The sequence below is a fragment of the Natator depressus genome, chromosome 18, assembly GCF_965152275.1.
Source record: "Natator depressus isolate rNatDep1 chromosome 18, rNatDep2.hap1, whole genome shotgun sequence".
Classification (NCBI taxonomy): Eukaryota; Metazoa; Chordata; order Testudines; family Cheloniidae; genus Natator; species Natator depressus.
Genome location: NC_134251.1, coordinates 18,638,200 through 18,658,998, shown reverse-complemented (window position 1 = coordinate 18,658,998; position 20,799 = coordinate 18,638,200). Strand labels below are relative to the sequence as shown.

Below are 20,799 nucleotides of genomic sequence, written 5' to 3'. Positions count from 1 at the left end.
TAGGTATGGCTCTCTCCCACCCCCTCCACAGGGCATCTTTTTTATATTTAATATAAAGACCCCGACACATGTAATGTATATTTATGGACTGATTTTTCAGAGGTTCTCACACTTACAGCTCTCAAAAGACTTCAATGGAGATTAAGTTGTGCAGCATTTCTGAAAATCAGATCATATACATGCATTGTACGTCTCTCTCTCACATACACACGCAGACCCACCCTTGTGGGCCTGATTTGCAGAACAACTGAGCATCCCCAACTCCAGATGAAGGTGACTGGAGCTGTAAGTGCTTAGCACCTCTGCAGGGAAGAAAGAAAAATAAACCAGATCTGTACCTATCTGGAACATTTGATACTAGAGCTGGTCAGAACATTTTTGATAAAATAAAATTTCCCCAAAATGTGCAGTTTTGTCAAAGCCAAACCATTTTGTTTGGATGCAGACTGTGTCACAATATAGCATGGGCGAGCCAGATTCAAGTCCCTGCTCTGTCTGCATCAGAGTCTTCTGGGATGAACAACTCTGTTTTGAGTCAGACATAGCAGGGACGTGAACCAGACTCTCCCACATGCCATGCCACGCCGGTGGCCTCACAACAAGGCCACTCACCCACTCACTCACTCATGGAGGTACCTCTGCCTGAATTGAAAACCTCAGGTTTTGATACCAAAACAGATATTTAGACAATTCCGATTTTGTGAAAAATGTTTGAAAGTTTAGTTTTCCTCCCAAATTCCAATGCAGATCTCTCAGATTTTGAAGCCTTGAAAAGTTGTCGTGAAACAGATTTGTCACCCTCAGGTCAGCTCTATTTCTCACACACACACACACACACACACACACACACACACACACACACACACACACACACACACACACACACACACACACACACACACACACACACACACACACACACACACACACACACACACACACACACACTCCTTAAAAACCAAGTCTCACAAAGTTTGAGAACCCTATGCGCCTGAACCTAATTTCACATTCCAGACACCATATGAACTCAGCATTCATCCCACCGCAGTGGAACAGGTCAACATACATTTATATTCATGTATCTGTTTTACTTACATCTCCATTCATTAGTTTGCAGTCATCATCAATCTCATCAGCACTGTCCTCATCAGACACTTCCCCTTCCTCTGCATCATCACTAATGGTGGCTGGAAGTTTCTTGCCCTGGAAAACGAAAAGGATTAGACAGGCAGGTCACCATGCATCTCTTGGTATCATGAGAGGAAAGTGGTAATGTGCAACTGGAGACATGAGAAGTGCTGGGAGTCCAGACCGGTTTTCTGTGGTCTGTGGAGTCAGTATATCATGGGTTCAATTAAGTTTAAGGTTGTCAAGTGACCCACTCAAGAATAAGAAAGGACTCTCCTTTAGCCCATATTGTAGGGAAGAAAGCGTTCCACCTCCTTGGTCCTTTTGCTGTAATTCTTGCCTTGAGTAATCCCAAGGTGGACTGAACTAATGCAAGAAACATAGTCAGGAAGGAAATGGCTATGAGGAGAGCGGATGTGAGGGGCCAGATTTTCAGAAGAGTTCAGCGTCCAGCTGCTCCAGAGGTTCTCAATGGGAGCTCATGAGCAATGAGCAGTTCTGAAGGTCTGGCCGTGAAATCTCAGACCGAAAAGGGGACAGAATCTGTCGTTGGTGAGTGGACATGGCTTGGAAAAGCCTAGCTTCCCTCTCACATTACATATACACCTAGAAAAAGGGTACTGCACATCTATCCTGCCTGCCCAAAGGAGATACCTTCCCTTCCATTGCTGCCCATCTCCCTTTCTTTCCTTCAAACCTAGCTGCTACTGCCCCTCACAGTAGCTGCTATGAGCCACCTCAAGCCAGAGTGGAAACTCCAGATTTGATAGTATTCTTCAACGTGTGCCCCAACCTACAGAGCAAAGGGTGGCAGAGGGGAATGAGCCTGAATTACAGCTTCACGCAGTGACCTGGACAGAGGCTGGGCTTGGAGCTTTTTCAGGAAAGGGTAGAATCATGGAACATTTCAGAGCCTTCTGGTCTAAGAGCCATCACTGCTGCTGAAGAGCAGGATTTAATGGGAGTTTAAATCTCCTCGACGGATGCTCATCACCATTTGCAGTAGCTGAAATGGCAGCAAAAGGAAGAACAGGAGCTGGTGATATTATTTAAAGAGCTGAGTCGCCAGCTGCCCTGTCCATTCAGTCCACACAGGAAAGAGATTTCATTTCATTTGAAAGGGCCGTCACTGATATTTGCCAGCACAAAAGCAAACTCAGCTCATACAATTAAAGCAATTCATCTGTACAGCCCCAGCAGAAACCCTTTGACCTAGTAAGCAAATATTCACACCACCAGAACCACAGAGTGTGCCAGCCCAGTGCCCCAGCATTTCTGACTCCACCAGAATAGCAGCATGGGTAAAGTAATTCATATTGAAACTGGGGACATTTAACAGATAAGTAACGTCAGCTGCAGTGTGATTATTCCTGAAGACAGGTATTTATCGCCTGGCGGAATCGGAGCTGGTCAAGCAGCATTCATTTCTGGATCAGTTTGAGGTGAAGGCTTGGTCTGAGACCATCATGCCACTCTCTGGCAGTCCATCCCCTGCACAGAACCATTTGTCTCATGAGATTCCTTGCACCTCTTTGGTAAGGGGTAGGTCAGAAATGCCACAAGGAAAATTTCTTAGGGCATTTCCAGTTGGGTATGAAACTTGAAGCGAGAAGGATGTGAAGAATACAGGGGATAGAGAAATAGAGCTGTAGAAATAAGTTGCCCCAGGGTTTTCTCAAACCTCAAAGACTGGCACAAGTTTTGAGTGGGTCTCTTAATTGATCTAAGCCAGGTGGCCATCCCAATTCAGAGAGTAGCTGATTGGGGCCTAGCTCATCTCAGTCCCAGGGCACTCACCACAATATCTTCACTCACCAGTGTGTCTCTCCGCTTTATTCTGTGTTATATTAGGCCTGGTCTACACGTAAAAATTAGATTGGCCTACCTATGTTGCTCAGGGCAAGGAAAAAATATCATGCCCTGAGACCTGAAGTTAGGTTCACCTAACCCCTTGTGTAGACGTGGCTAGATTGATGAAAGAATTCTTCTGTTGACCTAGCTACTGCCTCTCCGAGAGGTGGACTTCCTACGTCAATGGAAAAACCCCTTCCATCGCTGTAGGATGCGTCTATACTATGGCACTACAGTAGCACAGCTGTAACCTACCCTTAATCCCATTTGTTCTGGTTTCATTCCATCTCTAAAAACGTCCTTGACATTTCCAGTGGCCCTTTTGATAGATTAGCCTTGAATAAGTTAAAAGCAGCAGAAAGTTATTTCTCGTTAGCAGGTGCCTAGGAGATGACAAGATTTGAAGAACTTGTGCTAAGTCTGACTAAGTACCTAATGGACTCTAATAGTCTTGAGATTCACCTACTGCATCTGTTATGGAGATGCCAGTATCCTGTACACCAGAAATGAAACCCAGACCTAGGCAGGTTAAAAGAAACAAAGAAAAATCCCATCTTTGAACCATGGAACCAGTTCAAGAATATGACAGGCAACACAGGTATAGCACAGGGCACAGAGAGGTTTTAGTTAACTAACAAACCGCTGTAAAGTTATTTGGATTCCCAGGGTAAAAGAGGTGCTGAAAACCCATTATTATTCTGGACTGGAGAGAAGGAGAAAGGCTGGCAGAATGTAGTGAGGAAGGCTGCATGACTGTATTAATATTTAAATCTCCACAAACAGAAGTGATTTGGTTTTTAGTGTTTGCGGCCTGCACTCAGCACCATGTAAAATGAACCTCCCTCATGAGCTACACTGGAAACCTACCATTAAATGTTCAGAGTAGCGTGAAGAAAAATCATTTCTATTTCAACCCTTTACATTGCTATGTTTGAATTAATCTAAGAACATACATGGACTTCAGGAGACTTTGTTTTTATACATTTAGTTTTTCCAGTAAAAAGTGCAGAATGGCTGGTTTGGATGCACACCTGGAATCTACTGCCAGTCATGGCTAGCAGCCCACTGTGCCTCTGCCCTGTTACTTGCACAACACATAGATAATAGGAACTGTATATTTTTTTCACTTAGTTGATCCAAGACTGGCCCTGCCCTCCTGAGGCAAATTTTACAGGCTACATCACACATGGCATTAGCTCTTGATTGATGCTGGAAGGATTCCACAGAGATGTTGAATTTAGCTGCGGTCAAAGAGTTATTTATTTAGACAGGTAAAACCTACTTTAAGCAGAGACTATTTCAAGTGCCTTAAGGAAGAGTCATATGGAACAGCCCTGGCTTTGAAAAGAACTAGGGACCGAATACAAATGCTCCTTTCAACCAGGAAATGGATGCTGCTTTGCATATCTTCATCCACCTGCACAGGTAATTCTATGTCCATGCACAAGGGGCAAAGTGCAGGGGGGGGAAACAGTCCTAGTTTGGGGAGTGGTTGGCCTAGGTGCCTCAGTGAGTGAGAGGTAGAGCCAGGAGCTGACCCCAGACCTCTTCTCTGGCTCTAACATTGCTTAGACCACAAACCTTCCCTTCAATGAAGCCTTCAGTCTGCATCCCATCCCTCCACACATAGGCCACTCTTAACAGACCAGATCAGGAGCAAACTGTTTTCATGGGGGAAAGCTAAAGCACTCAGAGCCCCTCTTCAGCAAGAGAAAACACACCCCTGCTCCCACACGAGTTCCTCTGAGGGGCACCCAGGTACTCCTTAAGCTACCATGAGCAAAGGACAGAAGTTTGACCGTGGTGCTCTAATGAAGCCACAAGACCTGCCAAATTAGCACCCTTCCCTTTCATCTGGACTGTAAGAAAGCACATACAATAGACCTAAAAGTTTAGGACCTTTCCAAATGAGCCAGGACAGATTTGCAGGTAAGGTTTTCACGTCAGTGCATGCATTACTGAGCCAATAGATAACACAGGCTTCCCTGAAACAGCTACACTTCTTTATATTTAACAGGTTCTGGACTGGAAAGATTAGAGAACAGCTCTTATATTACATCAGCCTGAGTGCCGTTCATGCCAGTTAGGAACACATCCTTCTCAATGGGTCATTAGCATTAAAAGCACTTACGTGCTCCACCCCCAAGGAAGTGCAAAAGACATCAGCCAGAGTCTTGGTGCAAGAAAATACTCTTACAAACAATTTGTTAAAATAATTTACAGCATGTGCAGGTGAAGGGAACCAGGATTCTAAATCCTATAACCCTGTCATCTCTTCTTTATTTCCCCCCACCAAAAGATACCCAGAGGCATCAGAGTCAACATCACAAACTAACGGCCTAAAAAATGTTAGCTTGTATAAAACACAAACACGCACATACAGGTGATATCTTCCAATTCACAGAAGAGCAACTTAATATCTAAGCAAGAAAACGTGATGTTTTGTGCAAATGTAAAATAAATACAGAAAGATCAAGTTTACAGTGAGAGCCAGCCAGACATATTTATCTTAATTTGGGTTAAAAACAGAACCTCCTAGTTGAGCTGAGTGAACGATGATCATTCAATTCTGATTGCCACCCCACCATACCAAAGGCAGCCAGGGGTGCAAGGACAGAGCAACAGGCACTCCATTACTCACTGATATACGGTGATGGGGAAAGTGCAAAGGGATGGTATGACAAGCACATTCAGTCCTTGTTCCTACCGTCCCCACTAGCTGTGTTTCATCTGGGTCATCGCCTGGGTTTTTACAAGCCTTTTGAGTAATTTGAAATCTGGATCCAAGTTCTGTGACTTGAGAGCACCTCTAATGATCTGATTTAAGTGAAGCTGCAAGGGGTTCATAACCCAGACTGAGCTTAAAACCACCAAAGAAGAAGGCTAGAGAGCAAACACAAGCAGGTCTTTTACCTTCACTAATATCTTTCCTTTAAGACTTTCCGGGGAAGGGAGTTTGGTGGAATCCTCATTGCGCACTGAAGACAGGTCCAGCTTGTCCCCTAGGATTTCGATAAGATACTGAGCCATCTTCTTCTGCTGGAGAACGCTGCAGTGGTTCTCAATGGATAAAACAACAGGATACCTGGAAAAGAAAAAAGCAGGAAAGATCATCTGCAGAGTCAGCTTTTTACAGAGCTGATGGAGAAAGAACCATTTGAATCCAACCAATTCAGCAGCTCAGTCTGACTAGGGACAGTTACTGATACTCTCAAGGGACTGACTCAGCCAATCAGTGTACAGGGTAGTGTCCTGTTACAGAGCCAAAATTAATTGCAACCTCTCGGCATATCTTGGTTTTCATGTCTGGGGATAACATTTGCCTACGTGCTTCTCACAAAGCGATTCTGTGGAGATTGTTCCTGGATTTGAGAGAATAAAAGCACTATATAAAGTGTGACGTTTAATGGTCACTCATCTAGAGATTTTCATCCATAAATCTACAGGTGCTTTTTTACGGAAGGTCAGCATCATTATCCTGTATTGGGAAACTGAGGCAGTGAGCAGTAACGTGACTTGCCCAAGCTTTTCTAAATGCCAGGCCAGCATCTGATTCACATGACCATGCTGCTAGTCATCATACACTCTGGTACAAAGTTGTTTTTACTTGTTTTTTTAGGTTTGCAAGAAACGTCATTTCATGTCGTTTTTAAAAAAATCAAAATTATTTTCAGTCAGTATTTTACACAAAGCATATCAAACAAAGTGGGCAGAGCCTCTCATTCCTGCCCCCGCAGGATTGTTCTATTAAAACGCTTACCATCCATCTGGTCTCTAACAGCCTCACCTTACTCATAGCATCTTTCATTGTCTAACAATTGTGTAATAGCTACAGGAGTCATAAGTAGCTTGTTGACAAATACACAGGCAAATCCTAATGGTGCCTCATTCTATTCATGATCACGGCAGGGCTCCAGGCCATTTAAAAAAAAAATATGAATCGCTCTTCCAAAGACAAGACATTCAGAGGTGATAAACAATGAGATGGAAAGCCCCATAAAAATGATGGCAGCTCGATAAATGCAGTATGAAATACCACCCAATTTATCCAGCACAGACATCCACAGGTCTTATAATCAGCCACCTCACTATATAAATGGAAAGTGGGCAAACCAGAGCCATCAGACACTATTTATAGGACACTATTCATTTGGATGTTCTTGGGGATGCATGCTTCTGCTAACAGATCAGTGATCTCTGGATCAGTTTAAGTCAGTGAGAGAGTTTCTATTGACTTCAATGGGCTTTGGCCCAGGTCTAGAGCTCTCCCATTTTTTTCCATACTGGAAAATATAGCCAGAAGGTTTAGGATTTGGAAAGATTAATTCCAGATTGCTCCCAAGGGTTACACAGCACCCAAAAGGGAACAGCATCAAAGCTATGTGGACCGCCTACTACAGCACATGGTTACAGGACTCAGTTTGAAGCTTAGCTCTAGATTATTGTTAAGAAAAGACCACCAAAAAGAAACACACACACACACGTGGAACTACTGCCAAAACAAGTTCATTATCAAGGTCTAACAACCCAGACAGCATCGTGTAAAGGGCAATCAATTTCCAGGGTTATTTTTCATTTTCAGCATCTATTTTTGGGTCCTTCCGGCTGAGGCTGGGAAATCACATTGCACTCCTTAGAACTCGTCAAGAAGGATTCATAGAATTTGAAACCAAGGTGATCGGCACTATATATAAACCAAAGCCAGATGGATTTCTGTTTAGCTTACAGGGGACATGATTCTGGGACAAATGCAGAATCCAACACGCAAAGAGATATTATTTTTTTTAAAGTGTGATTTCAGAAAGTAACGCAGATGGTGGGATACAAGTGCCGGCTGTATCACCTGCCATAGAAAAGCCTGGGCTTTGATCAGAAAATGGACATCTTGACACAGTTCTGTTTCGCAGACACGTTAAGAAGGTCTGGCTTCCCTTCCAGTGCGGAATGAAAACAAGTTCTGAAACCTCCAAAAACTGCTGCCAAATGGAATCAGCACCCACAGGCCTGCTCTAAAAAGTACCAAGGGCTAGTGTCAGCAGGAACCTCCTCCCCGAACGCTCTCTCCTCTGAGGAACGCCGTGCCCTCCAGTGAAAAGACAAAGATCTGTGGTCGGTGGTATGGGACGCGGCTGAAAACATCCACTGCCTAGAAGCTAAACACCCTGAACAACAATGGGGAGGAAACATGGCCCTGAACACATTGGAGCTTCTGCAGAAGTGTGCTACAGAGTCTAGTGTTTATGCAGGTTGGGGTTTTGGAGCTGCCTGAGGTGCAGGCCTTCCCACCACACACGCATATCCTTCCACGGGAATATTTATACCACTCCACCCCACAGTGCAGCTTTTGTCAATAGCTAGTTGTTGCTGCCCACAGTGGCCATAACTTACCAGGGCTTTTCTGTGTAAGCTACTCTGGAGAAGCACAAGTCTATGTAACAAGTTTGCTCTACCCAAGCAGATGGTTTGGGGAATTGCTTGGGTTCCTGGAAGTCAGTTGTGGAACAAGCTGCTATAACTCCCCCCACACACACACCACTTCCACACTCCCAGAACTATAGATCAGGAGAAAAGGCCAAGCATGGCTGTGTTTGGGGTGCAGCAGACATATACTGTGGGGTACGGGCTCTGGGGTTACAATGGCTCTGCACAGCTTTTTGTCTCTCTGGCAGAGAACAAAGATGGGTGTGATACTGGAAACCCAGATGTTCCCAGTGCGGTGTTATACAGGTCTCCGGAACTGCGTGAAAGCCTTGTGCTCTCACACCTTGCTCACGCTCTCATCAGATTTGCTGCTTTGTAGAAAACGTCAGACCAGGCAAATACAGAGGACCCAGGAACAGATTTTCAGCACCAGGTAACAGTCCCTGCCCACTTAGGGTTACTAGAGATACAATAACCACTCTTCACTGCACACAGGCACATGTTGTAGAGGTAATTCAGAAAGCAGCTGTGCAACAGGGGAAGCTTAACTGAAACACCCATCTGTACCCCAACCCCAGCATTCTTCAACAGGCACGTTGCTTCATCTGACAAAGATTCAAGGAAAGAGAAAAACAAAACAAAACAAAACAAAACAGATAACTGCCATAGGCACCGGTCCCCTGCCTTTCACAGCATCCTTTACAGGGACACTTGGGTGGCTGCCCTGCCCTTTCATCTCAATATCGCAACAGAGAATCCCAACTCCTCACATCGTAAGTGCAGGTTGTGTGTACGGTCAGCTGTATGAAACATCTTCCCCTCTGGTGATTCTCTGGTCTCCTGCCAGATCCTGGACTCAGACAAATCCCATTTCCCTTGAATGGGTTGAGTAACTCAGGTCCAGGCTACTGCCTCTGTCTAGCCCTTTGCTGCCCAACTTCCCACCCAGTGACACTGGTATTACTGGCACATGGATAAGCAGGGCACTCATTGTCAAAATGTGTTAGAGTCTCTGGCTTTTAGACACGAGATTATGGAAAGCCCTACGTGGTCTAATTAAATTTTGCCCTTCCACATAAGAGAGGCCTTACTGGGTCAGACCAACGGTCCACCTAGCCCAGTATCCTGTCTTCCAACAGTGGCCAGTGCCAGATGCTTCAGAGTGAATGAATAGAACAGGGCAAGTTATCAGGCCAACAAGCATCTCTGCCTTATTACGCCTCCCATACAGGAGTTATTCACTGCAGGAAGAAGCAAGCACGTGCAGGCTTGTCTGGCTCATACAGTACCGAGTCAGCTTTGCATACTGCCTTTGCATGAAGCAAGGTTGCCTAAACAGGGATCTAGGACCACGCAGCCAGGGGATACCAAGGGAGCTAGCAGCAGGCTGGGTACGTACTCATTCTTGATGAAAGCATATTTGTTGATGGTTTCAATCACATCTTTGAAGAGTATCTTGGAGGTGAGGGTGTATCCATGGTGGACAATTGGCTCGCCGTCTGGCCCATCCCAACAGTCAACTACAGAGGGGAAAAAAGGTCCCATTTATCTTTAGATCTTAGAATCATAGATTATAACCCAGGGTGGCCAAACCATGGCTCGCAAGCTGCATGTGTCTCTTTTACAGTTAAAGTGCAGCCGGCGGAGCCCCCCACGCCCTCCCTGCTCTCCACTTACTAGACATGGGCGGGGGGGAGGAAGGGACGGAGGAGGCCTGGGACCTCTGCCTTGCAGCAGGGTGGTGGGATAGGGCCTTCTGCCCAGCGAGGGGAGTCTCAGGGCTTCAGCCCCATGCAGCACTCCTGCTGGGGCTCAGGGCTTCAGCAGGAGCAGGGGTGAAACCCCAAGCCCCGGCAGGTGCACCCCAGCTCTTGAACTTCTGAAGACCATCGTATGCAGCTCAGCAAGTCAGCATGTTTGGCCACCCCTGTTATAACAGATAATTCAGACAGACAGACAGACAGACTCAAGCCCATTAAAAAGCGAGCCAGAGATTTTCCTGGTACTGGGCGCATCTTGCTGAACAGCATAACCACCCATTACAGTAGTGTCATCCTGCCAGGAGTGACTTGGGGCTGTGCCGCTGTGAAAGGTGCTGAGAACCTGCAACTCCGTATTGTGACCCAGACACAGCATCTGCCCCCCACTGTCTCGCAGCTGAGTGCAGGCTTGCCTCCTCCCCCCGACCTCATGTGTGTCTCTCCCTATAGGTCCCTGAGCGGTTTCCTCTGCAGGCTCTTGCTTGCCATGAAATTATGTTGTGAACAGTTGACCCAGATCCCTTCAGTTGAGAAAGCCCCAAGCAAAAAAGCTGTTCTTTTGTGAGTGCAGAGGAATATCTTCCTGGAGAAAGATATTATAGCGTAAAAATCCCATTCGGATTCAGCACTAGACTAGAGAACAGAGCCTCAGCAGAGCTCCTTAGGGTAGCAGTAATGCCAAGATCTAAGCACCTCTGTCCCTCCAGTGAATTTCCCAAGCTTTACACTCACCTATAGGCATATTTCCATGTAATGCTTCATTCCCCTAAGAATGTGTTACCACATTCACAAACCTCAACCTGAGCAGGCTGCCATATTTACCTCCTGGAGACGGTGACCCTCTATATAGTGGTCAAGACCTTGGAGACAGGGACAACATGGGTACTGCTACTGACAGGATACTTTACGCTAACAGACTCCACGATTGATTCCCCAGCAACAAACAACAGACCCATTGTGGAGTGCAAGGGTTGTCACAACAGTTTCATAGTGTGACCCCCTTTTCCATACCGGGGACTCCCTCCCACTTAGCAACATGGCTGCAAATCCCAGGCTAGTGTGTATGTGCACCAATGCCCTGTACTAGATGGAATCGGAATAGCTCAACCATACATCACAAGCCCTGTGCAGCAAATGGAGAACAAGCATAGAATAGCTTTGGGAAAAGAGCCTTCTCCCTTAAAAGACAGATTCATAATTTTTTATGAGTATAAACAACAACACTGGCCTCAGGCCTCTTCCGATTGCTGTGTCATGGAAAGTGCACCAGCGAGGAGGCCATAAATACTGCTGTCATAGAAGCCCTGTTTTGCCATTGCTTATACAGGAAATGCACATTGTGCTAAACCTTTCCCCCAACCCACCTACTTTGCTCTCATGATTCTTTCCCTAAAAGACGAGACACATGAACTATGGAGCCTCCTGATTACCTCACAGTTATTCCCTTCTGTCTTTACCTTCCACGCAGCGGCAGCCAGACTGCAGCACCCAGGCATACATGTCCACCCTAGACTGAGACATCAGCTGATCCCCCATGAGGTAGGTGTTATGGGAAGAGGTGATGAAGTAGTGGCTCAAAGGCTGGGTCATGTCCTGGTTCACCTGGTAGTGTTCTGGATTGAAGATGTCCCCCGACGGGCTCCGTGTGTAATTGGTGAAGCCTGTAGGAAAAACCGATAGGCTAGCAACAGCGTTTGTTGTTCTGTTTGAGAGCAGAATGTGAATCAGAGATTGCTCGGTATAAACTCTCCTTTATCTACATTCTTCCTCTTTCCCAACACACACCAGTCTGACACAAACCCCTCTGTACCCCATCTGCCGTGAAACAGTCTGAACACCAAATTCTCATAAGAGCAGTGGTGAGTTTTCCTTTTATAGGATGGAGGGTTTTGACTCTTTCCATGTCTAACGGGCTCATTGAGACTCAAGAAAAAGCAAGCAGAGAAACTGGGAGACCAAGATCACCTAATTTCATGGTTTAAAATCAGCAATCAGAGAGAAGACACAGTCATACAGCTGTCAAAGTCCTTTCAAATTATGCAGTCTAAACCTTGGCCACTGACCATTTTGGCCGCCTATCAGCTTCAGTTCCATGCAGAGCACATTTCTACATCCACCAGGCCAATAACTCCCAAATGGCAAAACCAAGTGGTTCCAATCCCCTGACCTGTGGAAAAACCAGCCCCAGTTTAAGAGAGCTCCTTGTTATGTTGGTCCCTGAGATGATGGGCACTATAGAAGCAAGACAAGATGCTCAGGTTCTTTTCCAACATGATGTCTTTCAGAAACCCTTACTTTCTTTTGCAAAGTGACAGCTCTCTGATGGGAATTACTGAGCATATGGGTCTGTGAAAACAACGAAACAAATGCACCCACTTGGAGAGCAATCATATCTGCATTTATAATGTGTAAATGAAAAGGTTATTCATGCTTTTCTGCTCCCTCTGTGTTTATTCCCAATGTCCACTGTTATTCCTGGAGGTCACCAGAGACGATGCTGTGAAGCTGCTAACCCCAGAGGAAAGGAACTATGCTGCAGACAGATTGTTAGGCAGAGTTGCTAGGCCTTCCCTCTCCCATAACCCTACTGAACACGCTTTTTAAATGCTCCATTTTGAGGCCAAGAGCTTAGCAGGATGCAATAAAGGAATGAACATTTATACTGATAAGAAGAACATTCAGAGTTTCAAGAGCAACGATTTTAAGATACATTTTGGAAGGAATATAAACCTCTCTACTTCAGGGCATGAATCCTATTGGGGATTAATGGGAAACCTTCTTCAGGGGAAGGTGATCCCATAAATACCAATACAGGGTTTCTTGCACCTTCTCTGGAGCATGTGGTGTGGGTCACAGTTGGAGCTAGGATACTACACGAGATAGACCCCTGATCCTTGGACCCATTTGATCCATCCTGGCTGTCCCTACAAATGTTGTTTTACTCCCCTCAGTGGGATTCGAACAACAGCTCAGAATGGTCTCGCTCACATATCTCTCTGCGCTTCCAGAAGGGTAACACTTTGTTGCTCTTGCCATCTTTCACATACCTAGAAATTGCCAAACTAGACCAGACCCAAGGTCCATATAGTTCAATATCCTGCTCCAGGTGTGGCCAGTAGAAGATGTTTCAGAAGAATGTGCAAAGAACCCCTGCAGTACCATATGTGGGGTAAACTGTCATCCTGGTCTCTAATAATTAGAGACTGGCTTAACCCTGAAGCAGGAGATTAAATATCTCTTCCAAAATTTGTTATGAATTAATTGGGATAACTCTGGCCAAGGGGATTAGGATCAGGATGGAGATCTTTTCTCCAAAAGGTAGCCAGTCTAGGTTAGGTGTTACTAACCTGATTCAGCTCTGGTTAGGTGTTACTATTAGACATCAAATGTAAATTCTTCTGGGCAAATACAGGCTTTTTGTTACATGTTTGCACAGCACCTAGCAGCACAGGGCCCTAGCATCTCGGTGCTTGAAAAATAGAAGCAATAAATCATAACGGAAGTGATGGGTGGCCTGTGTGACACAAAGTTAGGTGGGCAACAGAACTGGAAGCTATGTGAAAGTAACCTGGTTTTATGTCACAGTATTAATTCAGATCAGGTTCATTTAGGCTTGTGTACTTTGGCCCACAGTTTCTTCTCATCATTCATGACAGAGTGTGTCCAGGTTCCATTTGTGATACTAATCCTAATTCCTACCGAACAACTGGGTTATCTCCACGACTGACTTCCAGCAATTAATGTCCTCTGTGGACAGTATATGCCACAACTGACTCACGATTTCCAATACAGTAGCAAGCCAGCTCTATGGAGATTTAATTAGACTAGAAAAGCTGACCCAAATGTCAGATCTGGAAGTGAAAGGCTGCAAGACAAGTCAGAGTTACAGAACTCCTAAGTATATTACTATATTAAGAATCTGAAATCTATTTGGCACTGTCAAAATTCTAGCATTCCATCCAGGGCAGCGGATGCTTTCTCTCTGGCAAACTCACTATAAAGCTACAAACAGTTGATAATTGGTCTTAAATACCGGTTCAGACACAACATACAAGTCCTTAAACCTTCCATCGGCCTGTCCTAATATTCCTTTTACTTTTCAGTTGTGGCTTCTGTATCTTTTCAGCTCTCTGATGCTGCTTGGTCTAGCTATATCCTAATCTTCCCAACAGTGCTGCTGTTTGACTTTGTGTCTGTACTTGGGCTGTGACAGATTTGTTGCCGTAACCTTCGGAGCAACTAGTCCCTGAACGCATCTTTACATTCACCTCGAAAGTCTGTAGTTAAAAAAAACACAAAAACAAAAAAATCCAGACCCAGAATAGACAGAACTCAAAACTGTCACATGGCTAGAGTCTGATAATTAGTTCTGAGGATGTACTGTTAAAGGGAAAAGGTGTCTGGAATCTCTCCTCGTTGCCTTCTACATTGCCCTGGACTGCCTTCTGCAGCACAGAGGGCTGCAGTGTTTCTTTACTGCCTAGATTTGATGATTCAGGTTAATTTCATTAAACAAATGCTGGCCAAGGGTTGAGCACATGGAAGCCTCTGGAGACCTTTGCTTATCAGTGAGATGAGTTTGGGGGACGGGAGTCTCGTCCCAGTCCCTTGGGGACATGACAAAGCCACACTTCTACTTGGCACATTCAGAGGCCCCCCCAGTCAGGAATTTGATATTGAGAGAACAGTGTTGCATGTCAGGAGTAAGGGTCATATGAGATTGTCTGGACCAAACCTTGCCCCCCTAACTTGGCAAATCTAGTGTGGGTTCACACCACAAAGAAAGGCAGGATTTGAGGACCCCTCTCTCAGGGGCTGCTGGCATCATGCATGCTCCAGAGTGCTGTTCCTCAGGTGTTCCCTGCACCACAGTGTCCGGAGTATGAAGGTTTCTGGCTAGTTGAGCCATGATTACATAGCTGCACCGGCCATTCTCCTACATGCAGAGGGAGAGTAACAGCTGCAGGGGTTACTGTCATCCATGAAGACAGTCTCCGATGCCTGGTCACAGCCAGGGACAACGTGAAAGGATTCCTCTCTTTCCTCCAACTCCCATGAGAGCCTTCCCGAGAAAGCCTCAGCCCCCAACCTGTCTGGCATGGCTGTGCATTGGTTCTTGGTCTGCCCTTCTGCCTGGCTCCTGCAGATAGACACTTGAATCCCTGACTTTAGTGGGCCACCACATTTCCACATATGCACGCTGACAAGAGAGGCCAGCACCACATTATTGTCTGTATCTTTATCAAGCTTGCAGGTCGCTGAAATACTGTGGATTTGGCACCAGGCCGCTCATCAGCTGGACTAGGCACAGAGATGCTACCTGAAGAATTATCTTCCCAAAGCGATGGAATCTTTGTTGATCATGCAGACTCCCTGCCTTGAAGGACACTGCACAATGATCCATCATGTCATCTTTTTGTATGTTCCTTTACGGACTTGGGGGAACACGGGGGGAAGAAGGGACTGGAAAAGTAGCTTTGGGACGCTGATTTTCTCCCATAGTTGAGAAACTGTTGCCTCACATCCCAGTACTTGCAGGACAGAGGATTAGTAAAAACCATAACTTCCATCCCAAGTGTCCCACAAATCCCTTTTGTTCACCTCCACTGAAATGCTGCATGTTCCCCATTTGCAACTGGGTCTTAACAGCTCTCCACAACAATGAAGACTTTATTCCCTGGGATCTCTACTTTGCCATGAATCATTCCCCTGACATCTCTCTCACTAGTCCATAAGCAAAGTGGGGACTATATGAAGATGCTGCTACCTCCTAAATGAATTAACACGCTCACTTGTTATGGTTGGTCCTGCTTTGAGCAGGGGGTTGGACTAGATGATCTCCTGAGGTCTCTTCCAACCCTAATCTTCTACAATTCTAGTGAAACAATACATCAGTCCGTCACAGAGTAGAGGACTACCCAGGAAATGAAAACAGAAACAATCTGAATCAGCCTCCCAATACTGGCCTTCAAGCTGCAGGGAAAATCAACTTGGGGATAAATTGCTGCAAAAACATTTCCTTTATGATGGTTCTTGCTGGCTTCAAATTCTGACTTTGAGTGTTAATTAAACATGCTTATTAAACTGAGCTGTTAAACACAGGCTACAATGAGAACTTTGGTAGTTGAGTGCTGAATAATCCACCCTGAGACAGCTCTGCAAAGCCTCAACCTAGCCCTAGTGCAGTCCCTGCCTGGGTAGGCTCTGAACAAAAGCATGGCTCTTCAACACAAGTTTAACTTTAAGTAGTCAAGTAATCCCATGAGCAAGCACTAAGTGCTGTCCTGAATCAGGGGTTCCTACACAACTCTGCAAATGGACATCAACCCCAACAGAGCACCTCACGTTTCCCCCTTTCCACAATGGTGTGCAAAGCCAGGCAATCCTCCCTGCCTAGAAACCACGGGGAAAAAAAAAAAAAAGAAAAAAAAAAACCAAATCAGACCAGAAGCAAACACTTGTGTAAAATTAAAAAAAGAGTGCAACACAGTCATTTTAGCTCAGACACCTCTTTGCTGGTAAAAACGAAGGCAACAAATGGGAAAAGCTCAATTTTTCAGATGTTTGTCTCCATAGGGATTTTATTTATTCCTGCAAGGGAAATCCCTGTCTATGCCATCTTAGATGCCAAAAGTTTCACCTTCAAACAAAAGTCTGCAAGTTCTCACGAAGACTTGCAAAAATGTAATAACACTCCTAGTAGAGACTGTCAGTTGTATTCAGCTGTGTCCTCCCTTTCCATACAATTCTATAGGATGTATCATGAAGGTTCAAAAACTAAAGTTAGGTCACGCTACTCTTATGGAAGAGTTCTGTAGGATGCAATGGAAAACAGTAACCATTTTATAGGCTTTCCAGCCATCCCATAGACCAGTGCTACCCAAACATTTCCTGTCACTCCCCTCCCTTACCAGTAATAGAATCAGTCCATGTCCCCTTCTGTTACTGCACAGAGGAGGAGGAGGAGTTTCAGCTGAAGGCAGAGCTGGGGGCAGAACTGGGGATGGGGGAGGAACTGGACTGGGGGCAGAGAGAAGCTGAGGCTGAGAGAAGAGCTTGGCGGTGCTCCCTCCTTGCCCCCCATGGGGGCTGGCCCGGGGCCCGATGCATCCCCCCAAGACATTCTTCAGTGCTTCCCCCAGGGGTGCATGCCCCACAGTCTGGGGACCACTGCTATAGAATGTAACAGAGAATTCTGTTCCTGCAACAGAAAATTCAAATTCCACCTACAGAAAAGGTTCTCATTATCTATTAACATTCTATATGTTAAAGTAATTTCTGTGGAACCCAATTGGTTTAATTCCTATTAAACACAACAGGAACTTTTCCATAAGAGTAACTGGGTTAATACATGTTGAAAGAAAAACAATTGTTCACTAATTATTATTGTATTTAATTGCTCAGTTGTGGATCTATGCAGATAAACTGACACCTGATCTTCATTGACTAAATCATTATATGCTTGATTTGCATTCATACCACTTAGATTTTTCTTTAAAAACAACATCTTTGCTAGAACTGCAAAAATACCAACGAACTACATAGGCAAGTCACACTGCTTTCTCAAGACTATCTCAGTAGAGGGGAGCATAATGTTTGCACTGTAGCATTTTCTCTTTCCATCAAACATGTCTCAAACAGAAATAAGCAATCAGGCCCAATAATAGCACTAGCCACCCTACTTCCACCAACTATTGATAACAAGATTTCACCCTATTTGATGGCCTGTGTTGAATGCAATGTAGCAGGGGGTCACTTTCAAATCAGCAGGCTCGTAACTCCTGTAGCCAATACTAAGACACGGCAGCTTTAGGCCAGCTTGCAAGAGAATTGAACATATCATGATCAGAACACCTCCTCCAGCAAACCATTACCATAGCTTGCGTAAAAGCAAGAGGCTACCCAAGTAAGATCAGCTAGGATGAAAAATCAATAGGATGTATTGCACACTAGCAAAAATAGTACCAGCTGCTTGCAGCACATTAATCATTCCCTCATTCTGGATGATAGATTTGACTGCTGAAGGAGCGGTTCTGTGTATCGCTAATTGGGCCCCCTGTGAACTGGCCCTGGTGCTTGTTTCATGCACTTGCTGAAGTTTAATGCTGAAACTGCCATAATTAGCTAACACTAACTGTGTCCGTCAGCTCTAGAATGAAGAAAAATGAACGCCTCGGGATGCTGTCAGCAGTGTGAAACGAAGACCTCGAGAGCTTGACTCCATTCTCAGGAAAGCCTCCTGTCACACAAGGTGCTTTATTTTGCTCAGCAGCAAACCGTGATCCTATTAAAATTATCATCTCAGTCCAGTTCCTACTAGTCAGGTGCCACATGACAAGAAGCCACCACTACAGAGGACATAAATTAGATCCCTACTTGGCAATCTCAACAGATCACCAGGAGAGAATGGGCCCTCCAAATCATTGGCAGGGAACTTGCACTGCATTGCGTGTGGCCATACTGGTTCCAGGGAAAAACAGAGGACTTCTGTCTTCAGCACTATTACAGTCCAGCCTCTCTAGCTAGCCCTCTTCCAGCTAGCCTTTATAGAGGGCAAGAGAGACTTAAAGTCTAGAGAACACAAAGCCATGAAAAGAACAACTCTGTACTAGATTACATAAATGAAGCAGCAGCATTCTGCAGTCTAAGGAGGTTATAAGATTACACAACCCCCTATGTGAATTAAAAAAAAACATTTAGAGGACATGGGGCTAGCTAGACGTGCCAGAGTGGACAGCCCTGAAGAATGAACTTTTCCCTGAAGAAGATGCCAATTTAAAAAAGGTAATGAAGTAAGTGGGAGAATGCTTGGGAAACAGCCCTACACAGCCCCCCTCAGACACTATCTGAGCAAAACAGAGGGGCTTTGTCCCTCTCCATCCTTTCTTCATCCTAATGAAAAATAACTCCTGGAGCTCACACATTAGTCTCAGGCCTGGCTATTGCCCATCCTCAGCAAAATCTAGTAATCTGTAAAGTGTGTTCTCAATCCCTCCTCCCCAAATATATTAGCTATTTGATTAGGCATACAGGCTCTCAAAATTAGGTCCTGGGATAAGATATGGGTAAATGAGATGTGTAGACCAGCAGAAAGAATTGCAATAATTGCAATGCCTGCAAACAAGAGTCCTGGATATACACAACTTGTCAGTCTTCTGCACATTTCAAAAAAGGGACAGGTGTATTTCCTAGATAGGCAGCCCAGACAAGACATTTACCAGACTTACTCACTCTCTCTCAGCAGTTTTTGGCAGACCAAAAGCTTGGTCAATACCAGGTAGGATCTTAGAACTGCAACCAATTATCAATAAAAAGTTGCGGAGAAATAGAGCATGTTTCATCATAAACTCCGTCAACTACCCCAAGCACTTGTTTTATATTTTCAAACCACAATAATAAAGAGCAATGCTCTGTGCTTCTGATGCCAGGATCTCGAAGTGCTTTATAAAAGATTAGCGAAGTGAAGCTTTACAGCCTCCTGGGAAGAATGGAGGTCAGAGTTATTATTACTCCCATTTGCAGGTGGGAAAACTAATCTAAACCCAAGGTTACATAGGGCATCTGGCACAGAGCTAAGAGCAGTGACGAGCTGCCAAAATCTTAACAACCAGTTCCCTCCTCACCCCACGAGGGGGTCGTTGCCCACCCCCACTGCCCCGGGACTCCTGCCCCATCCAATCCCCCATGTTCCTTGATGCCCCCCCCATGACCCCTGCCTCATCCACCCCCCTCCCCTGTCCCCTGACTTCCCCAAGAATCGGGCAGGAGGGTCTCGTGGGCCACCGTAGTGGGTGCCCACCCCACCCCTAAGAGCCAGATGGACCTGCTGGGGGGCGAGGTGGGGAGTCCCGGCAGTGCTTACCTGGGGCAGCTCACAAGAAGCATCAAGCAGGTCCCTCTGGCTCCTAGGGGTGGGAGAGCGTAGCTGGGGGGGGAGCAGCTGCTCCCCCACTGGTCACATCAAAAGTGGCGCCTTAGGCACCAACTCCCTGGGTGCTCCGGGGCTGGAGCACCCATGGGGAAAATTGGTGGGTGCAGAGCACCCACCGGCAGCTCCTTGTCCCGCGCCCGGCCCCAGCTCACCTCACCTCCGCTCCGCCTCCGCCCCTGAACGCACCTCCCCTTTCTGCTTCTCCGCGCCGCCCCCCCCCCCCCAGCTTCCCGCAAATAAGCTGTTCAGTGGGAAGCCTGGGAGGGCTGAGAAGCAGGCAGCGGCTTCCTGCTCAGGCCGAGGGTGGCGGAGGTGAGCTGGGGCGGGAGTGGTTCCCCTGAGCCCCCCCCTGCCCCCCCGGTTACATGCTGCGGCGTGGGCAGCCCTCCTCGCGTCCCCCCGCCCCAGCTCACCTCCACCTCCCTGGGCCTGAGTGCGAAGCCGCCACCGGCTTCTCAGCCCGCCCCGGCTTCCCGCACGAACAGCTGATTCGCGGGAAGCCGGGGAGGCGGGGGGGACAGAGAAGCAGAGCGGGGCGGCGCGTTCAGGGGAGGAGGCGGAGCGGAGGTAAGCTGGGGCTGGGGGTAGGGCGGGGAGCTGCCGGTGGGTGCTCTGCACCCACCAAATTTTCCTCTTGGAAAATGGAGTCGGTGCCTAAGGCGCCACTTTTGGCCGGTTAAATTTAGAAGCCTTTTTAGGCCCGGTTGT

At 46.2% G+C, this 20,799-nt stretch overlaps 1 protein-coding gene across 5 annotated transcripts in view; it reads right to left on the bottom strand.

The window, feature by feature from the left end:
* Window positions 1-20,799, bottom strand: part of PLCH2 (phospholipase C eta 2) — a 275,766-nt gene that overhangs the window by 51,344 nt on the left and 203,623 nt on the right. For all 5 annotated transcript variants that reach the window (XM_074934095.1, XM_074934096.1, XM_074934093.1 and 2 more), the window contains exons 7-10: window positions 11,618-11,821; window positions 9,800-9,920; window positions 5,893-6,064; window positions 1,096-1,203 (exon numbers count right to left, since the gene is read on the bottom strand). In XM_074934095.1, the coding sequence (XP_074790196.1) occupies window positions 1,096-1,203; window positions 5,893-6,064; window positions 9,800-9,920; window positions 11,618-11,821 (605 nt within the window). The remainder of the gene's footprint in view (window positions 1-1,095; window positions 1,204-5,892; window positions 6,065-9,799; window positions 9,921-11,617; window positions 11,822-20,799) is intronic.